The sequence below is a fragment of the Durio zibethinus genome, chromosome 4 (genome assembly GCF_047325235.1).
Source record: "Durio zibethinus cultivar Kanyao isolate XHJ-2024 chromosome 4, ASM4732523v1, whole genome shotgun sequence".
Taxonomy (NCBI): Eukaryota; Viridiplantae; Streptophyta; class Magnoliopsida; order Malvales; family Malvaceae; genus Durio; species Durio zibethinus.
The window spans coordinates 6,624,899-6,643,496 of NC_143165.1; the positions used below are offsets into that span (position 1 = coordinate 6,624,899).

The 18,598-nt window shown below is 29.1% G+C and overlaps 1 protein-coding gene and 2 pseudogenes across 4 annotated transcripts; 2 read left to right on the plus strand and 1 right to left on the minus strand.

Annotated features, from left to right (window-relative positions):
- The first annotated feature begins 2,675 nt into the window (after positions 1-2,675).
- On the plus strand, positions 2,676-4,418 carry LOC111288030 (VQ motif-containing protein 4 pseudogene; annotated as a pseudogene). Its single transcript, XR_016341917.1, has one exon. The product of XR_016341917.1 is annotated as a VQ motif-containing protein 4 pseudogene (transcript).
- Positions 4,419-6,531: 2,113 nt separating this feature from the next.
- Positions 6,532-9,053, plus strand: LOC111287647 (uncharacterized; annotated as a pseudogene). Its single transcript, XR_016341450.1, has 4 exons — positions 6,532-6,803; positions 7,121-7,521; positions 7,956-8,373; positions 8,703-9,053. The product of XR_016341450.1 is annotated as an uncharacterized LOC111287647 (transcript).
- Positions 9,054-10,693: 1,640 nt separating this feature from the next.
- LOC111287467 (protein DETOXIFICATION 19-like) lies at positions 10,694-14,724 on the minus strand. Of its 2 annotated transcripts, none has more exons than XM_022878057.2 (7): positions 14,436-14,724; positions 12,517-13,061; positions 12,172-12,258; positions 12,029-12,085; positions 11,707-11,945; positions 11,322-11,440; positions 10,694-11,217 (listed from the first exon to the last, which is right to left on the minus strand). In XM_022878057.2, exons 1-7 carry the CDS (start codon positions 14,706-14,708, stop codon positions 11,086-11,088), a joined length of 1,452 nt encoding a protein of 483 aa, XP_022733792.1. In that variant the 5' UTR covers positions 14,709-14,724; the 3' UTR covers positions 10,694-11,085. The 2 variants fall into 2 exon arrangements, 1 of the variants encoding a protein (XP_022733792.1); XR_016341451.1 differs by having other exon boundaries at positions 10,779-11,217; positions 11,583-11,945.
- Between the last annotated feature and the right edge of the window lie 3,874 nt (positions 14,725-18,598).

Consider the following 18,598-nt stretch of genomic DNA (forward strand, 5'->3'; position numbering starts at 1 on the left):
TGTCGATAATTAATAACCCAATTATAATAATCAAACTAACAAATACATTTCATGAAAATTTTCGAAAAATTTAATTCAACAACTTATTATGAACGACGATAATGAGTTTTAATTTCATTTTATCTTATTAAATATTTATGATAGGATGTGTGATTTGACTAAAAAAAAATGTATATTGACTTGGCTTTGAAATAGGGCTAACAAGATTTAAATTATGTTTATGTACTTTTTTTTTTCCTCTTTCAGTTTGCTCCATTTGTGAATCTAATGGCTTTGATTTGATGTTGGAGTCAATGATTTTGTAGGAGCTTTGGGACAGCTTGATAATTGCTAGCTTATGGGAATTTTCTTTGTTGAAATGTTGGAATTGAGTTGCAAGTTTAGGGATGCTTTGCAATTAAATCAATTAAATAAAAAAAATCAAACTAAAAATCAAAACGAATAAATAAAAAGTTAATATATAATTGAATAAATCAAACATAAAATTGAATCAATAAATTTTAGGCATTAAAAGAAACAAAATTTTCTAACATTATAAATGATCAAAACGTAATAATGTCGACGTTGAAATTGGAAGGAAAAGAATATATTTCGATAAAATGGGATGGAGACACTGATAAGATAGTGAATGGTTTTAAAGTGAAACTGAGGTTGATTGGAGGAATTTTCCGTAAATTAATGGTGAGAACTTGTAATTGATATTCTTTTTTAAAAAAAAAAAAAATTAAAAATTGATAAATTATTTAATTTTTTAAGTTATGGTAAAATGTGTTGTATTTAATAATATAAAGTAGGTGATTACAAATCGTATATTCGAGATGATTTTAATAAATGATTATTGATAAAATTTAAACTCAAAATTTTTTTATTTAAAAAAATAAATTTAATCGATTGAATTAATTATTTATTCATATAATTGATATTCTATGATATTTTTTTGTGTGTTTTTGTTGGCTGTGCTTTAATCGATGATTGTACGATTTTGAGGAAATTATTTTTTTATTATTATTATTATTTGCATGATTGGAGTATGTTAGGAACTCCACGATCCAGACAATATGATGAGTTTGGTTTGTGAAAGAAAGAATGTGATCCCTGTTCAAGAGGAAGCATTGCAGTGTTGGTAGTGGAACATTGGTCCCCCACCCTTCCTTTTCCTCTCTCTTTCTCTCTCTTTCTATATATATATATATTTCTTACCTATCCCATTATATATGAGAATTTGATTCTCTCTTTCTTTTTTTTATTAATAATTTTATACATTCAGCTTTTAAATGCAACAAACGAATTTAAATAGCAACTATATATCTAATTTTTTTATAAAAATTATTTAAATCATATTTTTTAAAAAGAGAATTATATATATTCAAATTTAAAGTTTAATTCAATTGATTTATATAATTATTTTTAAAAAATAATATTTATCAAATCTAAAATTTAAATTCTAACACTTACAACATTTTAAGAATTATAGAGTTATTGTATATATTAGATTATAATTTTAAAAATTTTTAAATAATTTTCTATTACCTTATGATACATAAAATAAATTTTTTTTAATTCAATAAAGAACCCTCATGTTAGTAAGGATGCAACAATTTGAAAACTGGGATCCCATCATGAAATTGAGAATCCGAACAGATTCATTTAAAAAAAGTTTAGTGTTTTAACCCAAAAAAGAAGTTATAATTATCTTTCTTTTGCTTATGAGTTATGACATAACGTATTATTCGTTTAATACATTAAAAGACATGTGATAGAAGTCATGAAATGATGTCAGAGAATTTTTAGTTTTGTTCTTGGTTCTAGAGGTGTTGATAAGTTAGGCATTGATTTTTAAAAATTTTGATTCGATCTTGATCTGGTTCATTAGGCTCAATAAATTTTAAAATTTTAAATTATAATTAAAATATTAAAAATTATTAAAAATATATGTTAAATTTTAAAAAAAATTTAAAAAATTTATCCATAATTTAACCCTTGTACAGGTTTATAGATTATTTTTCTTCATAAATTAAATATATTTCCTCTTCAAAAAAAAAATAGTAGGATGTTGTATTGACCCTACTCAAACCGATGATCAAATAGTATTTCAAGGCAGGATTTTTACATTAGATACTCCCTCAATTCCTATTTGTTTATCTTATATTAATTTTTACGGAATTTAAAAAAATTGATTTAAATGTATTTAATATTAAAATTAATTTTTTTCATAATTTTTTTTTTTTTTTACATTCGATATATATTTTAGATAAATTTACATTGCAAGTTATTAGAAAAATTTGTAGTAAAAAGATATAACCAAATATCATATTTAGAGGATTAAGATACAAGAATCAATCCTATTTCCTCTCCCAATGTACAAAATTCATCCCTCTGTACCTACGTATATATATATGATGTTGGTTTGTAACAAAAGCTCCCCCATACGAACTTTTATTTAAAAAAAATCGAATTCAACATTTTTAACAAAAGTAGTAAAAAAAAGGAAAATTTAAAGTTTTTTTTTTTTAAAAAAAAGATATTTTGAGGTATTAATACTGCACAAAATATAAAATTACAATTACATTTTCCCTTTCTTTTAATATTTCGATGATGAAATTTCATGGATTCACAAAGGGCATTATGTTAATAAAGTATGAAACAAAAGAACTTTTTAAGGCATGAACTCACGTTTGACAGAATCAATCTAATTGTGCCACATCCACTAAAATGCATCTTCAATTTGTATTGGACAATGAAATATAGGAGCCTAAAAATGCCAACACTACAAAAATTTGTTCTTCTTTGGTGGTGGTGGTGGTGGTGTTGTGGTGTTGCATAAAAAATGTTCCCATCATCTCCAATCCCATCAACACTTCAACACAAGAGTCTATGTAGTTAGGGCTCTGAAGTCAATGCCCAATGCCAGATATATTTCAATGGATTTTGACACAGGTGGCATTGATGCTGATGGCCAAAGGAAATTCCATATTCAACCACTACCCCTTCATCTTTTCAGTAATCCCAAAACCAATTGGGTTTTTTTTTTTTTTTGGATTTTTTTATCTAAATTCTCAAACACCAAGAAGAATAGAAGTTCAATAGAGTGAGAAAGTAGTTTTAAAAAGGGACTAAAATAATAATGAGAGAAAAGCAGAAAGAGAATACACTAACTGTAGCCTCTTTGTTGCTGCCACAACACAAGAAAACAAAACAAATAAGCAACTTCTTCTGATCATCTCATCAATCAAGCCTTGTTTTTCACTCATCATCTCTTCTTTCCCCTCCAACCAAACTAACCCCAAAAGTCTTCCTATTTTCTTTCCTTTCTCTTTCTCTTTGAGGGTGGGGGTGCTAAAGAGATCGCCCATCAATGGAGAATTCAAAAAGGTCATCTCCTTTAAGTTCCCCACATAGCAATGCAAACAACAGCAGCAGCAGCATTGGGGTTGTCCAAATTCACACCCCACCTCTAACACCAATTCCCATCTCCAGATCTGAAACCAACCCTTACCCAACCACCTTTGTCCAAGCTGACACAACTAATTTCAAACAGGTTGTCCAAATGCTAACTGGCTCATCAGAAACAGCTAAACAAGCTTCCTCAAAACCTCCAACACAACAACAAAACCAACATCATCATCTTCAGCAACAGCAACAAGATCCACTGTTACCATCAAAATCATCTTTTCCTATACCTCCCATCAAAACCAACTCTCCCAAAAAACCAAATTTCAAACTTTATGAAAGAAGAAACAGTAACCTGAAAAACAGCCTCATGATCAACACTTTTCTTCCTACTAGTGTTGCAAATTCACCAAGGAATGCAGAGATCTTGTCTCCAAGCTTGCTTGACTTCCCAAAGCTAACTCTTAGCCCAGTTACACCATTAAATGAAGATCCTTTCGACAAGTCTTCACCTTCTTTAGGGAATTCATCAGAAGAAGAGAAAGCTATAGCTGAGAAACGTTTTTACTTGCACCCATCACCTATGTCAACTCCTAGAGACACTGAGCCTCAGCTTTTGCCACTGTTTCCAGTTACTTCACCAAAAGTTTCAGGTTCTTCTTGAGAATTTGAAAGTGATTATGTAATTAGAGGGCGATTTGTCAAGAGGATTAATAGGTTTTGGCTGAATTTGAGTGAAAAAAAAAAGGGTAGAGGATCTTTCTTCAATTGTATGATTTTATCTCCCTTTGATTATGGTAAAGGTCTTCTTTTCAACTATCTTCTTTCTTCTTTCTTTTTGGATTTTGGTTTGGTGGTTAAACTATAAAAACTAGATGAATTCTCCATAGACTATATGAGAAAAATTACAACTAATTTCTCAGTAGTTCTTTTTTGTTTTGCATAATGAAGAAGTCAATTTCTTTCTTTTGGGAGGTTGTAATGGCCAGGAAGCCAAGTCAGTTACTGCTATCTATCCTTTTGAGTAATTTGACTTTCTTGAACTAATCTTTTGGCTGTCCTGCCTTTTGTTTTTATGAAAATGCAATAGTAATTCCTTTCAATGTACAATCAAAAGCAAGTCAGCTTGGTAGCTCTTTTCTGCTCAGAGGGTTTCAGAAATGAAAAAAATTCTTGTCTCAATTACCCCCAAAGTCCAAACCATGACAGTTGTTGTAAGAATGTTTATTTCTCCTTTGATAATTGAGTTTGTATAGCGAAAGAGAAAGGGAAAGGCCTTTTTTTTTCAGAAATTGAAGGAGAGTCACTTGGACAAGGAATACATTTTGGCTGCATTTAATAATGGACCAATCCACCATAGTGAAAGAATTAGGATATCCATTAGAGTCCAATTTACAGGAAAAATTGTGGGTGCATTTTCTTTTAAAGAAAAAAAATGGAATTTTTGAAAATTTGGTTAGTTCTAAGACTGCTTTATCTTTGTAACTTTATTCATTGCTGTATCCAAACTTAGCAGTTGTTTATTAATAGCAAACCAGCTATCATAAAAATGGCCCACAAAAAGCAAAGGAAAAAAGATCAAAGATGTGTCCTCATATTAGATCCTCTAATCTTTTTCACTTTCTACACCAAAATGTTAAGTGGAAGGCAAGCAAAAGAACTATCTTAAAATTAAATGAAAATAGTACAAAGGCAGTGCCATTGCAGCCTTTTTTTTTTTTTTTTTTTCTTTTATTGGTTTTTTTTAATAAAAATTTAGGGTGAGGAAGGCATTGCGTCTCATATTAAAGGCACAATAGCATATATCAGCGAGAATTTACACATCGTCCATAAAAAAATACGGCTGGTAACAGAATCGAACCCAGGCCTTACTAAAACTCTTTCTTCCTTAATCGCTTTTCTTAACTATCTCCACCGGTTTTAGCTTGGTTTGATCTGTCCCAACAGTACTGAAAGTGCAGTTAAGGATTTTTTCAAGTTATCAAAGGCTAGGTAAGGTTGGTAAGAAACTGTGAAGAAAAAGAGATTAATGACCCACACATGTAATTTTCTTAGAAGAAAACAAACACCAGTCTTTGTCATTTAAATTTGATTTGGCATGCAATCATGCAGCATGGTTCATTTATCTCTTGTTTTTTTTTTTTTTTCCTTTTTAATGTAGTGTTTTTCTTGTCCTAGAGACATCAGTTATCAGAGTTCTTAAGCAATGGGAACATACAAAGCAGGCCAAAATGGAAAAGCAAGACTTTTGTTGTGATTATGATTGAAAATGAAGTTAAAAGAAAGAAAAAACCAAAAAACTGCAGAAAAAAGTTGTTACTTCGTCATTGGTTGAATCCCAACACTTCTTGAACTAGACAAAGATCTGCCAGGTCATATTTTGTACCAGTTGAGACTCAAGTGGGATAACTTCTGGTTAGCTGTTTCACTTACTTGACAAATGCTACCCTAGGCTAGTTTCTATAACTAGAACTTGTATTGTCTGAAGGTAAATCTGTCTTTGAATTTTTATTAAACAATGAAAATTTTAAATTAATTTAAAACAATTTATTTACATTAAATGTAATGAATTGATAAAATAAATGAATTTAAAATTATTGCTACATTAAGTAACAATAATTTTTTTAATTGGGATTTAGTCTAACTCTATTTCTATACCAATTATCTCAAATTTAAAATAATTAAAATTTAAGTGAATTTAAAAATTTAAAATATGATACAATGATAAGATATAAATATAATATAAAAAGTAAATACGAAATTGATATGATTTAAATTTTTAATAATAATTGTTTAAGGGTTTAACAAAATTAAAATATATATTTTATATTTTTATATTAATATAAATTATGATATATAATATTCATATAAAATATAATATAAATATATAAATTTTTATGTTTTATACAATACTAATAGTCAAATGCAAACTTAAATATGTCGAAATGAATTAGAAACCGACTCAATTTGATCCAAATACAACAGCCACGATAATAATGGGCTCTAAGCCTAAAACCCAAACCAAGAAGCATTTCTCCTTCTCAAATCAAAATCCCAAAACAAATAAAAAACTCCAATCTTTCTTCCCTAAATGAAACTAAAAAAGCACTGAAACCGAAAAGAGGGAAAACCCAGATCCTAAAACCCTTTTTTGGAAGCCATGAAAAGAGGTCTGTTGAGAAGCATTTCACTCACCGCTCGCAATTTTCGTCACTCTTGTACCAAAACCAACAAACAAGCAGTTCAGTCATTCACCCCACTAGCCTCTTCAACTCGGTCTCGACTCAGGTTCTATTCGTCCGAATTGGATTTTCCTGATACAAAGAAGCCTAACCCAGCTGCTGAATCTCCTTCATTACCTCAAGCCCATGTCAAGGATGTAGCTTTGGATGTTGAGGATGTGAGTAATAAAGGTAAGAATTGGGTAAAAAAAATTGAATTTTTTGGGTTTCTATTTTTGGTAATTTGTTTGTGGTATGTTTGTTTGGATGATGAGAAAAGAAAGAGAAAATGAATGAAAAGGTTTGATTTTTCTTTCATTAGTCTGTTGTGTTAGTGTTCTTAGTTTGGTAAAAAGTTTTAAACTTTGGGTCTGAGGATTTAATCTGTGTTTCTTCTTTCCTGGAATTTTCTTTTTGCTTTGGTAATTATTTGTTTGGATAACAAGAAAACCAAGTGATAGTTTGTTTCTTAATTATGTAATTTAACTTTGTTAGTTCTTTGGTGGCAGAGCTGAAAATGCGAATTGAGAAGTACTTTGAAGGGGATGAGGAGGCACTCCCCTCAATTCTCGAGGACATTTTGTGGAGAAAGTTGGTTGGGAAGCATGAGGAGACGGATGATGAATTGATGGACGAAATGGTGATGCAACCAATTGACGTTGTGGACTTGTGGGGGACAAAGAGTTTGAATCAGATTTTGAAGAGTTGTACTCGACTGATGAAGAGATTGATGATTTGCATGATGCCAGGGATATAGTCATGAAGAGAATGGTCAAGGATGAGTACTTTAACATGGATGATCAGAAGTGGGATGAGATGATTAAGGAAGCGGTTTAGCATGGATATCTTAAAGACACAAAGAAATGTGAGGAGATTCTAGAGGACACGCTTAGCTGGGACAAGCTCCTCCAGGTTTGTCCTAATTTTAACATATCATCATGTGTCCTTTTTATGTAAGGCTCTCTGGTTCTATAATACTGAATTGGTTTACTCTGTATGGTGGACTTGTAAATCTCTGCTAATTATAGCTTTTCATCTACAATACTGGTAGATCTGAGATTATCAATCCATTAGGGAAAGAAAAAAGTTGGGTGATCATTTGAAATGACTTGGATCAAGGGATAGCTAGACTGCTAGAGTAGTTGTTGTAGTTTCAGACCATCATGAGTCATTAAACTTTGTCTTGTTATAGTTCTTAATGTTATGTCAATGATAATTGAAACTATTAAGAAGAAATTTTTGAATGAGTGACTGAGGTATGGCATTATGCAAGTAGTTACTTGTTTTTAATGTTCTTTATAAATGGATGTTCACCAGCTGTGATTTAATTTATGTTGGCCTGATCAGATGAGATGAAGAAAAAGGTAGAAGAAAGGTTTAATGAGCTAGGCGATATATGTGAAAGAGGTGAACTTGAAGTTGAAGAAGCTTATGAGCTATTCAAAGAATTTGAGGATCAGATGGTTATGGAATATGGAAGGATGATGGAAGCTGAGGGCCCTCCAAAATTTGATGAGACTGCTGTGCCGGACATGAAAAAGAACTTGGATGATCCACCTGGTGCAGGGCCAATCCTTAGGTGGCAAACATGGGTTGTCTTTGCTCCTGGTGGTGATGCATGGCATCCCAAAAACAGAAAAGTAAAGATGGCTGTTACAGTGAAGGAGCTTGGGCTTTCAAGGCATCAATTTCACCGGTTATGAGAGCTTGTTGGGAAGAGATACCATCCAGGCAAAGATGAACTCACAATTACTAGTGAGAGGTAAAGATACCGCTTTTTTCTTTCCACATGACTTGTGCCACTTTTCATATTTCTTTGTCTTTATATTGGCCTTAACAATCTTCTGAAACCCCTGCAAAGCTGGTGCTGTGTAATAGAAATGTAACGACTTCTTGCACCAAGTAAACTACAATAAATTGTCCTAAAAGGAATCTGAACTATGCAATCTGGTAATAGGTCTCAGATAATATTCCTTAATCATTAAATAACAATGTTTTGTCTGTTCGGATATGATTGATAGACTTATTCTTTGCATTTCCCATTCTTTGGGGATTGTTAAATTTTTTTTATTCACTGTTCCATCTTTTCAGGTTTGAACACCTAGAAGAGAACAGAAGAGATTGCCTTAGAACTCTTTTTTCTCTCATTGAGGAAGCCAGTAAAGCTAACAAAATGGCAGAGGAAGCTCGCACTTCATATGTTAGGAACAGACTTAGAGCCAATCCAGCATTCATGGGGAGATTGCGTGCCAAGACTATGAGATTGCGAGAATCTAAAACTCTGAATGCATAAGAGTTTGATCTGCAAACTCAACTTGGGCAATTCAGCTATGCAGAGAAGCTTACTCTTTGCATCGAAGCTTCCCTAAAGGTTGTTGGTGAAACAATTGTTTATGCAGGAATTAGTGTATTTCTATTTACCAAATACAAAAAGAATCAGTGTATTTCTTATTTGCAAATTTCGCTAACCTAACCAGAAAATTTTCATTTATTTGTAAAACAATGAATAAACTCTTTGATGCGTTCCTTGCTATTTGTTCCTTTACTAAAAGCAGGGGATTTAAAGAAAAATCAAAATATACCGTATATAATTGGAGTGGGGAAGAAAAATAAACCATTTGTGGAAGTGTGAATTAGAGTTTTAATTTTAATTTCCTGGAAGTGTTTGGTTACAGAGATTAAACTATCCTCCAACGAAGCTTATCCAAAAACCCAGAATAAACCCCCAGTTGAAAAGATAAAAAAAACTTGCTTCTATAAGCTGTATGTTTGCAATTTTTTTTTTTTTATTCTTAGATTGTGATTACAAAAAAGAGAGCTTAGAGAAGATAATATTGAGACAAAGAAATGAGTTTTCAGACGGTTGATGAGTCCTTGCCCGCTAAGCTAAATTTGTTCAATAGTGTCAAAAGAGATCTATAGGTCAAAGTCTTTCTCACCCATTCTTGATTCAGAGTTGAGTAATTCATGGGGCAGTTGGGCAAACTTGATTTGAAGATGCAACATGTTTGTGGTGATTCTCTTGAAGATGGTTGATAATGAAGGGGCTAGAACTAATCGAATTAGATGGAACTACCCGGAAAATGATCATCTAGGCCAAGTAGAAGTGCAAAAACTCCAGTCTAGGCCTAATGGTTCTTCCATAATGGGTGGTTTCTTTAGAGTTACAAAGATTTTTATTGCAAATGAGACTCACTTAAGTTGATAAGATTCAAATATTTAATTTTGAAGATACAAGTTTGAACTTCAGTACTAACAATCTTTTTTGGTAAACGATTTGTAAATTCAATATAAATATTTTTTTAGGCCTGCAGTCTATTATGATATGAACTTTTATGTACCCAAAAAAAAATTTAGCATTCTACTAAGCCAACTTTTACACTATAAGTCTCTTCTTTTGTATCAACTAGACTTTATATGGTTTCCCCTTCCAGTGGCATAAGTTTAGAAATATGTACTACTATTTGTCAAGCCTTGAAATGTGTATGTATCTCAATCAGAAGTGCAGAACTGAAATATTTTCAGGTTCTTTCTTTTCATGAGCTGAAACAAATATAGGCACATACAAGCACAAACATTCATCAGGTTTTCCAAAGAATTAGGGAAGGTAATTGGTTTTAGAAAAGAGCTGTTTAATTTGGAGGTGAATTTCAAAGCTTGTAGTCATGAAAACTAGTTATTGAACAACCTAGAGTTTAATTTCGTTGGTTTATTTGGTTATTCTAAAAAGACATCTGCAAGGGTTGGTTTGGAGTTCAAATCCAAACATCTACAATCCCTTCGATTTCCACGCTGTGGCCTCTTATGTGAAAGGAAAAAAAAAACAAAGGTTATCGTAATATTTTCTCTTTTGACCAGAATGGCAAAGTACTAAAAAGAACAAATAAAAGCTAGTTCTTCTTGCCAAATTTCCTTCCTTCAAACAAAACATAGGAATGAATGCAACTTATTATGTTGGTTCTTCTGGCTGAAAAACTTTCCTATCACTCTGGAATCTAAAATCTTTATGGCTTGCTTAGATTTGACGCAACTAGGTATCTTGTATTGGTTCATGGAAGCTCCTTGGGACACATGGTAATCCATTAAGGCATCAAAAGTTCCTTGTTTTACCACCCTAATTTCCAAAGGTGCAATTACATAGGCTTGGATAATTATAACATTTCAAAATGAAAAACTAGGGCAAATTTCGCTTTCTCCATCCGAATTTGATGGACATTAAGCTTATATTACATGCAAGCAACTATAATCTTGTTCGCAGCTTATTTTAGTAGCTTAATAACTAACACAAATGTCCCTTTTATCTGAAGAGAACAATCAAGAAAACAATGGCTGAAGCTGATTCAAAAAACTGAAGCATCTCAGATTCAAAGATTGCCTCCGCAAAAAATTTACTATCACTGCATATTGCCCTTGTGGCCTATCCAGGTAATCTCTGATTCTCTGGTTCTTATATCATCTTTCCAGGGAGATTTGGTTAAACAGACCGTAGAGTACCCTGATCTCGTTCTGCTGAAATGTTAATCTTCGTCCATCTCCTATGAAATGTGATTAACAGGAGGGCGGCGAATTGGCTCGAAAGTCCACATATTAAGCCTATCCATAGACCCTGCACAAAAAAAACAGAGAAGGAATCAATTAGCAAAAGAAAGAGAGAAAGAAAAAACAGAGTTTTCTGATGTATTTTTTTAACTAGAATCATATTTTCCTCACCTTAGCATAGAACTTAAACTTAAATCCAAGAAGGGCCGCAATTGGCATGCCAATGGCGTAGAATGCTGCTAAGTTAGTAACTACAACCAAGTGCTGCCAACCACAACCTCTTGCCACTCCTGAAACATTAAAAAAAAAAGAAGACACTAATATCAGGAACTTGAAAACTACTAAAGGGCGAACCTAGAGCTTAGCTCAATTGATTCATGTAACTATCTTAAAATGTGACATTCAGCAGGTCTGAGGTTAAAATTCTCACACCTGCCACTCAACGTCTTCCTTAATCCTTAGGCTGCGGCCTCCTTTGTTGTACCAAAAAAAGACTTCTAAAGGACAATTTGCTAGTCAATGTACAAAAAGATAGAAAAATTGGATGGTTTCTGACCTGAGAGGACATTTTGAAAACCATCTACTGCTATCGACATTGCAAGAAATGGTGTCATTGAGGCAAACTCTTTTACCATGGAAGAACTGTCAGTGAAGAAACCAGCCCAAATATTATGACCAAAGACTAAAGCAAGGACAGCCACAAGAGCAAGAAGAACAGCGAGCTTGAGAGTAACAGCCATAGCATTCTTAGCTCTGTCAGGTTTTCCAGCTCCCAACTCATTTGACACCCTTGTGCTGTCAGAACAGGTTTCATTATCTCAATATCGATAGCTTGAGAGATTGATGAAAAATATTAGAAAAAAATTCTGCAAACTGACCTGGCTGCAGCACTAAGGCCATAAGTAAAATTGAAGGCAATAGCTTCTGTATTTACGCTGGACGTCATAGCAGGAGAAAGAATCAACCATTGAAACTTAAATCAGGTGAAAAAAATCAAACAGAAAGAGAAGCAGTATCCTACCACATTGCTATCAGTGAAGTAGTTATTGCTGAATTTGGCATCAATCCTGCTAGCAACACGAGAAGTTCAAAAGCCCAATACTCCAGACTGGCAAAATACGGAAAAACATAGAAGTTAATAAGATAATGTTGCCCTGGTGTCCTAATACCCATACTAAACTTATACTTTTTAATTTGAAGGTCTCACGATTTTATTTATAAAAAATTATCTTACAATTATAAGTTTAAGTCTTTGCATTTATCATTGCAAATCCTTTAAGTCTTTACATTTATCATTGCAAATCCTTATAACATCCCAATATGGGATTGTGATGTTATAGAAATGATCAAATTTTGGAAAACTCACCACACCATTGCTGCAGATGGTAGGGCTAATCTCAAGTCCGTAACGATATAACGAAATGATTCAGAAGAAAAACCTTCCCATGTGTGCTCAAATTTCTTTGACCAAACTACATAGATTGCCAAGAAAAGAAAAGATATCCATAAAGAGACCGAAGCAGCCAATGAAGCACCCTTGAAACCAAGACTTGTCCAATTAACAAAAGTATAAACAATGCCAAAGTGAAGGGCCAATGGCAGCCCTGAGAACAAGACTAGGGGCATAACAATGCTTTGTGTTTGAAGAAATCTCAAAACATTTTGTATAAAACCGAATGCAAACACAGCTGGGATGAGATACTTAATGTAGAGATCAGCTGTTTTCGCAATTGCAGGCTCCTGATGAAGCAAGATTAGTATTGGCTCAGTATAGAACCAAAAAATGGATATAATAATTGAGAAAAGGCAAGAAATTATGCAAGAAGCTTGTAGGTAAATTCCCAGCATCTTGTAAATTTTTGCACCAAATCCTTGACCACAAAGAGTCTCCAGTGCTCCACTTAGTCCTATCTGAACACAAGAACAAAAAAGGAAAGCACTGTTTAAATATAGCAAATTAAACCTGCCTAAATGGACATACAGAATGAATGATTCTTCAAATTTGAAACACAATTATAGTTCTAATCCCATATACTCGGTCTTGTAAGAGTTATCATGGAATGTTAACGTGTGGTTCAACTATAAGCATAAATTAATAACTCATAACAAATAAAAATTACTTGAAATACTTCAAATTTGCAAAAATGATTTTTATCCCTTATATCAAAATCCAGTTTCAGATTTATTAGTCTTTCACAGTGTTACCTTAGAATCTAAGCCCAAGGAATTAAAATGAACACTTACCAAAATGCCTAAATTAGAAATGTGAGATTGGCATGCGAGCTTTAAAATAAATGGTGTTTATAACTTTTTATAAAGATAAAAAAAAAAAAAAAAAAAAAAAACAGATTTTCTAATTTGAAGTACTTAAAATTATATTTATTTATTTATTATGAATTATCAACCTGTAAGTATTCGGATATACTATCAACTCGATTTTATAAAAATTATCACGAAATTTTAAAATGGCTCAACTACAGCCACAACTTTAAATGTGAAATGACTACCGATCCAGAGTAGCAGTCAAGGCGTCAGTGTCAGGATACTGCCGACAATTAATTTTCCAATAAATAGACAGTGACCTATGATGTTTGGGACCAGCAACCAGAAGACAATTCTGACACAAAACGCCAATGGGAATTATTTAATAATCCAAAATGTATAGTCGAAAGTACAACCGAATTAATGGTTAAAAATTTTAATTTTTATATTTTTAGATGTTTGATTTAGTGATTAAAATAATATTAAAATTGAAATTGGAATCTCAGTTCTTTTTTTTTTTTTGCCCTCGCAAATAATAAAAGAAAAAAAAATTCAACTTCTATGCTATTATATCTTGCATCTATATGTCACACGTAATGCATAATTGAGGACTCCCTAGTGTTTCTGTTTGCCAGTGATTTCCAAGTATAGAAAAATACCCTTTTAATTTCTGTATCCATATAAGATATAGATATGAATGATTATGTTTTCCTTGTGCCAAAATTTAACATTTGTTGCTTAATAATTACATAATTTGTTAATAAAGTGTTGATTTCATTAGTGTTACTTAAATTAAAATCGAACACTCTAAAATTATATTTGATTAATAAAGATTGACTAATAATTTAAACTTCAGTTTAATTATTTATGCAATTATTTTTTAAAAAAATTTAATAAATTTAAATTTTGAATTATAATATTTATAATTTTTTCATTTATTCTCGAAGGAGGATCTCCTGTTACCAAAAAAAAAAAAAAAATTGAAAAGCAAGCAGTTGGTGTAAACTTGAGAGTAAGAGTTACCATGAAAGCGAAGCCGGTGACAGTGGCCCAAGAATTGGCAAGAGTGGCACCAGCAAGCTCAAGCTCACCAAGGTGACCGGCAAACATGACAGAGACCAAAGTAAAGGCATAGTAGAAGACATTGGTAAGGATCATTGGTAGTGCAAATAAGACTTGTTTCTTCGCTTCTTCTACATCTAAAACTTTTCTCCAACAGCTTCTTTTTGTATTCTCCTCTTGTCTATCCGAAGTTTCTGGCAACAGTGCAGCGTCCAGGCTTGTGTCTGATGCCATCTTAAGATTTATGTTCTTTTTCTTGGGATGCTGTTGCTTCTTTATATTCTTTTAGAAGACCCTTTATTGCAGAATTATAGTTGGCAATTTAGCATTTCAATCTCTTCAAAGAAAGTTGAATGGTTGTTGGGATCGATGGATCAAATCCCATTGGAAGGACAATAATTTGGTTCTACTTATCTAGACTCAAAAAGCAAATAAAATAATAAAATCTTTAAATCAATGGATCAAATCCCATTGGAAGGACAATAATTTGGTTCTACTTATCCAAATACTTTGACTCAATAAAATAATAAAATCTTTAAATCAAATCAGACAATACAACATTAAAGCACGTGAATTTATAGTGGGAGCTACCTCTTTAAGCGCGCGTGAAAACTACTTCAAACATATTTCCATATTGGAAGACAAATCCACGAGAGATAAATGAATTCCTATTTGAAAGGTTGTTTTGAAAACACAAAAGTAGAAGTTGAAAGTTTGTTTTGGGCAAGCAACTTCGAGAGGTTGATTGATTCTCTTTCACAGATTGCAGCATTTATATTTCTCATGATATAGTTGACTGTAAAAGTGAAAGAATCATGCCAACAGATTCATGAATTGTTAATAAAGTACTTAACTTTTAATTTCAGTAATTAAAGTATGAATTATGATAATTTCAATTATCTAAAAAAAATTGAAAGAATTGAATCTAAAAGATACACATAATCATATTATTATATATATATATAACTCAGATATTTTAAAATAATTATCCAGTCTTTTACACATAAATTCCAAAATTTATATCTCATATTTTTATTATATAAAATAAAATAAACTTCTAGTTGTCTAATATTTATATATATTTTTTACTTTTAATTTTTTTATTTATATTTTTTAAAACCATCATTTATTAAAATTTATTGAAACTTTTGGTTTCCTAACATTTATGTTTTTTATTTTTATTTTTCTTACGACTTATGATTTTTTTTCATCTTCTTTTTAAAGATGAGATAGTTATATAAGTGTATTTATATTATATTTTCTTTTCCTAATCAGAATGTTTGTTTTTTATTGTGTTTGTATTTTTATAATTTTATAATTTATATTTTTTAATCATGATTTATGATTTTTTTTGTTTGACATTTTAAGTTTTTTTAGCTGATTGATATATTTCTTATTCTTTGCATTTTATTATTTTTTATTTTTGTCATGATTATGATTTTTTAACCAATTACAGTATATCACGATTACTAAATTGACTTTTGAAAAAGAGAATTGAATGATCAAATTTTGTATTTGTAGATTATGAGATATTTTATAATTATAAGACTAAAGAAAGTGTTGGCACAAAAATGATATTGGTTGAAAAAAAGGTACAAAAATAAATTAATTTTTGTAATATTTTTGTCTTTATTTTCATTTTTGATTTATTTTATCATTTTTTATACTTTGTAGAGATTTTATATTTATTATGTTCTTTAGCGTTGTAATGTATATCGGTTAAAAAATAAAATTCATGAAAGGGATTTATATTATATAAAAAATTTTCTTATTTTAAAAAAGAAAGATGATTATTAGGCAATTGCTACTAAAAATATAATTCATTTTCTTAAGAATATCATCATAAAAGAAATGCTTGATAAAAGTGTAAATATTTTATAATTTTTGTTTCATAGCTTATAATTGTTTTGATAAGTATTTTACTAAGTGCTTAATAGTTTTTATTTTTTCGTAATTTATTATAGATTTTTGAGTTTTTTTGTTTTTCTTTAAAATAATTTTTAAAATTTTTTTCATTAAATATTAGTAGTGTTGTTTTTTACATAAATTTGTCTCATCATTAAACTGTTCATGACGAGTCTGTAAATTGTGTAATGTTATAATGTTATACTTTCAAGATTTAAGATATTCTTTTTAAATAATTTTTATATTAGTAATATTACGATGATTTGTTTTAAAAAATAATTTTTTTATTATTATTCGAAGTAGATATTATTTTAATAAATTTTTTTTTTTTTTAGTCAAAATTTTATAAGAGTTTATGGAACAAGTTTGTTTTTGAATTTAAAGAGAAGTACTTAGCTTTGAAAATAAACCTCAAATTGTTATACTTCTTTAATCACTAAAATTTTTCAAGGTTAGTTAATGTATAATATTTGCAACCCAAATTTTAAGTTGTTATAGTTACTTATTTGATATCTAATATTTATCATTTTTATGACATTCTCACTATTTTTTTGGTTTCTAATTTTTTTCATTATGGTTATAATTTGATTTATTTAAAACTATTATAAATTTTGAATTAATGGTTTCTTTATTGATTTTATTTAAAACTTTCTTAAACTTATGGTAATGTTTGAGTTATTGTGTTTGTTATGATATATTTATTTACAAACTATATACTTCTTTTAATATTTTTAATCTAAAGTTAAAGGAATAAGTTTTGTTTATGTTCTTTTAAAATCTATATCTTAATCTCTTAAAATTTTAATCTTATTTATTTTAATCTTTCTATTTTTTTAAATATTCAATTTAAATGTTTTTATTGTTTTAATCTCTATGTTATTATTATTTTCTTTCTACAAGACCTAACTATCAACAATTCAGTCCTTTTTATGGATGAAAGGTAATAAAGGTTAAAAAAGGTTAAAATTTTTTAATTTATTTTTATGTTCTTTGTAAAATTCATATTTTATTTTATTTTTATTTTTTAAATTTTTAGACAGACTTTTAGGATTTTACCTTTTTAAGAATGAAATGGTGAGAAAGGTTAAAGATATTAATTTATTTTTTTGTTCGATAAGAAATTATATTTAATATTAATTTAATAATATTAAATAGTAATATCATATTATTAAATAATAATTTAATAATATAAACTACTATTTAATAATGTTAAATATTATAGAGTAATATTAAATGTTAATATAATAATAAATATTAATTTAATATATTAAAATTTAATTTAATAATATTGAATATTGATATATTAATATTAAATATTGATTTTATAGTATTAACTATTAATATGATTATATTAAATATAAATTTAATAACATTTAAATATTATTTTAATAATATTTAAATAGTATTTTAATAATACTTTCATATGACTTTATTTTATTTTAATAATATTTTAAAATTAAATATTAAATTAATTTATGTTATTGTTATTTTAATACTTTTTTATTATTTTAATATTTAATATTTAAGAATATTTTAATTATATTTTCATAATTTATTAATATTTTCATATTATTGTAAAATTAAATAATAATTTAATAATATTTAGTATTTTTTGCAAAATATGTTAATATTATTTTAATAACATGTTAATATTATTTTGATGATATTTTAATATTTCATGTCATTCTAATATTATTTGAATATTAAATATTAATTTAATATTATTTTTCATTTTATTTTATAATTTTTAAATATTATTTTCATATTAAAAACTAATTGCGTAATATTTTAATATTATTTTATAAGATTTTAATAATATTTATTATTAAATATTAATATAATAATATTTTATTATTTTAATAATATTATAATACTATTTTTATTATTAAAAACTAATTTAAAAATATTTTAATATTTAATATTATTATAATAATATTCTAATATAATTTGAATATTAAATATTAATTTAATAATACTAATAATACAAAGCATGAGCTAAAAAGAACATAGTTGTTAGAAAAAAAGTAAGTACTTACCATTTACTAATACAAAAAAAGATGCAACTCGTGTATATATAAAGATATTACATATATTAAAATTTAAATATTAAATTTATTAAATATTATTTTTTAAAAATAATTGTGCTGAATAACTAAAATATCGTACATGAAAAATAATAATATTTCAACAGGGTGAAAAGTCTAATGCTCATGACCAAT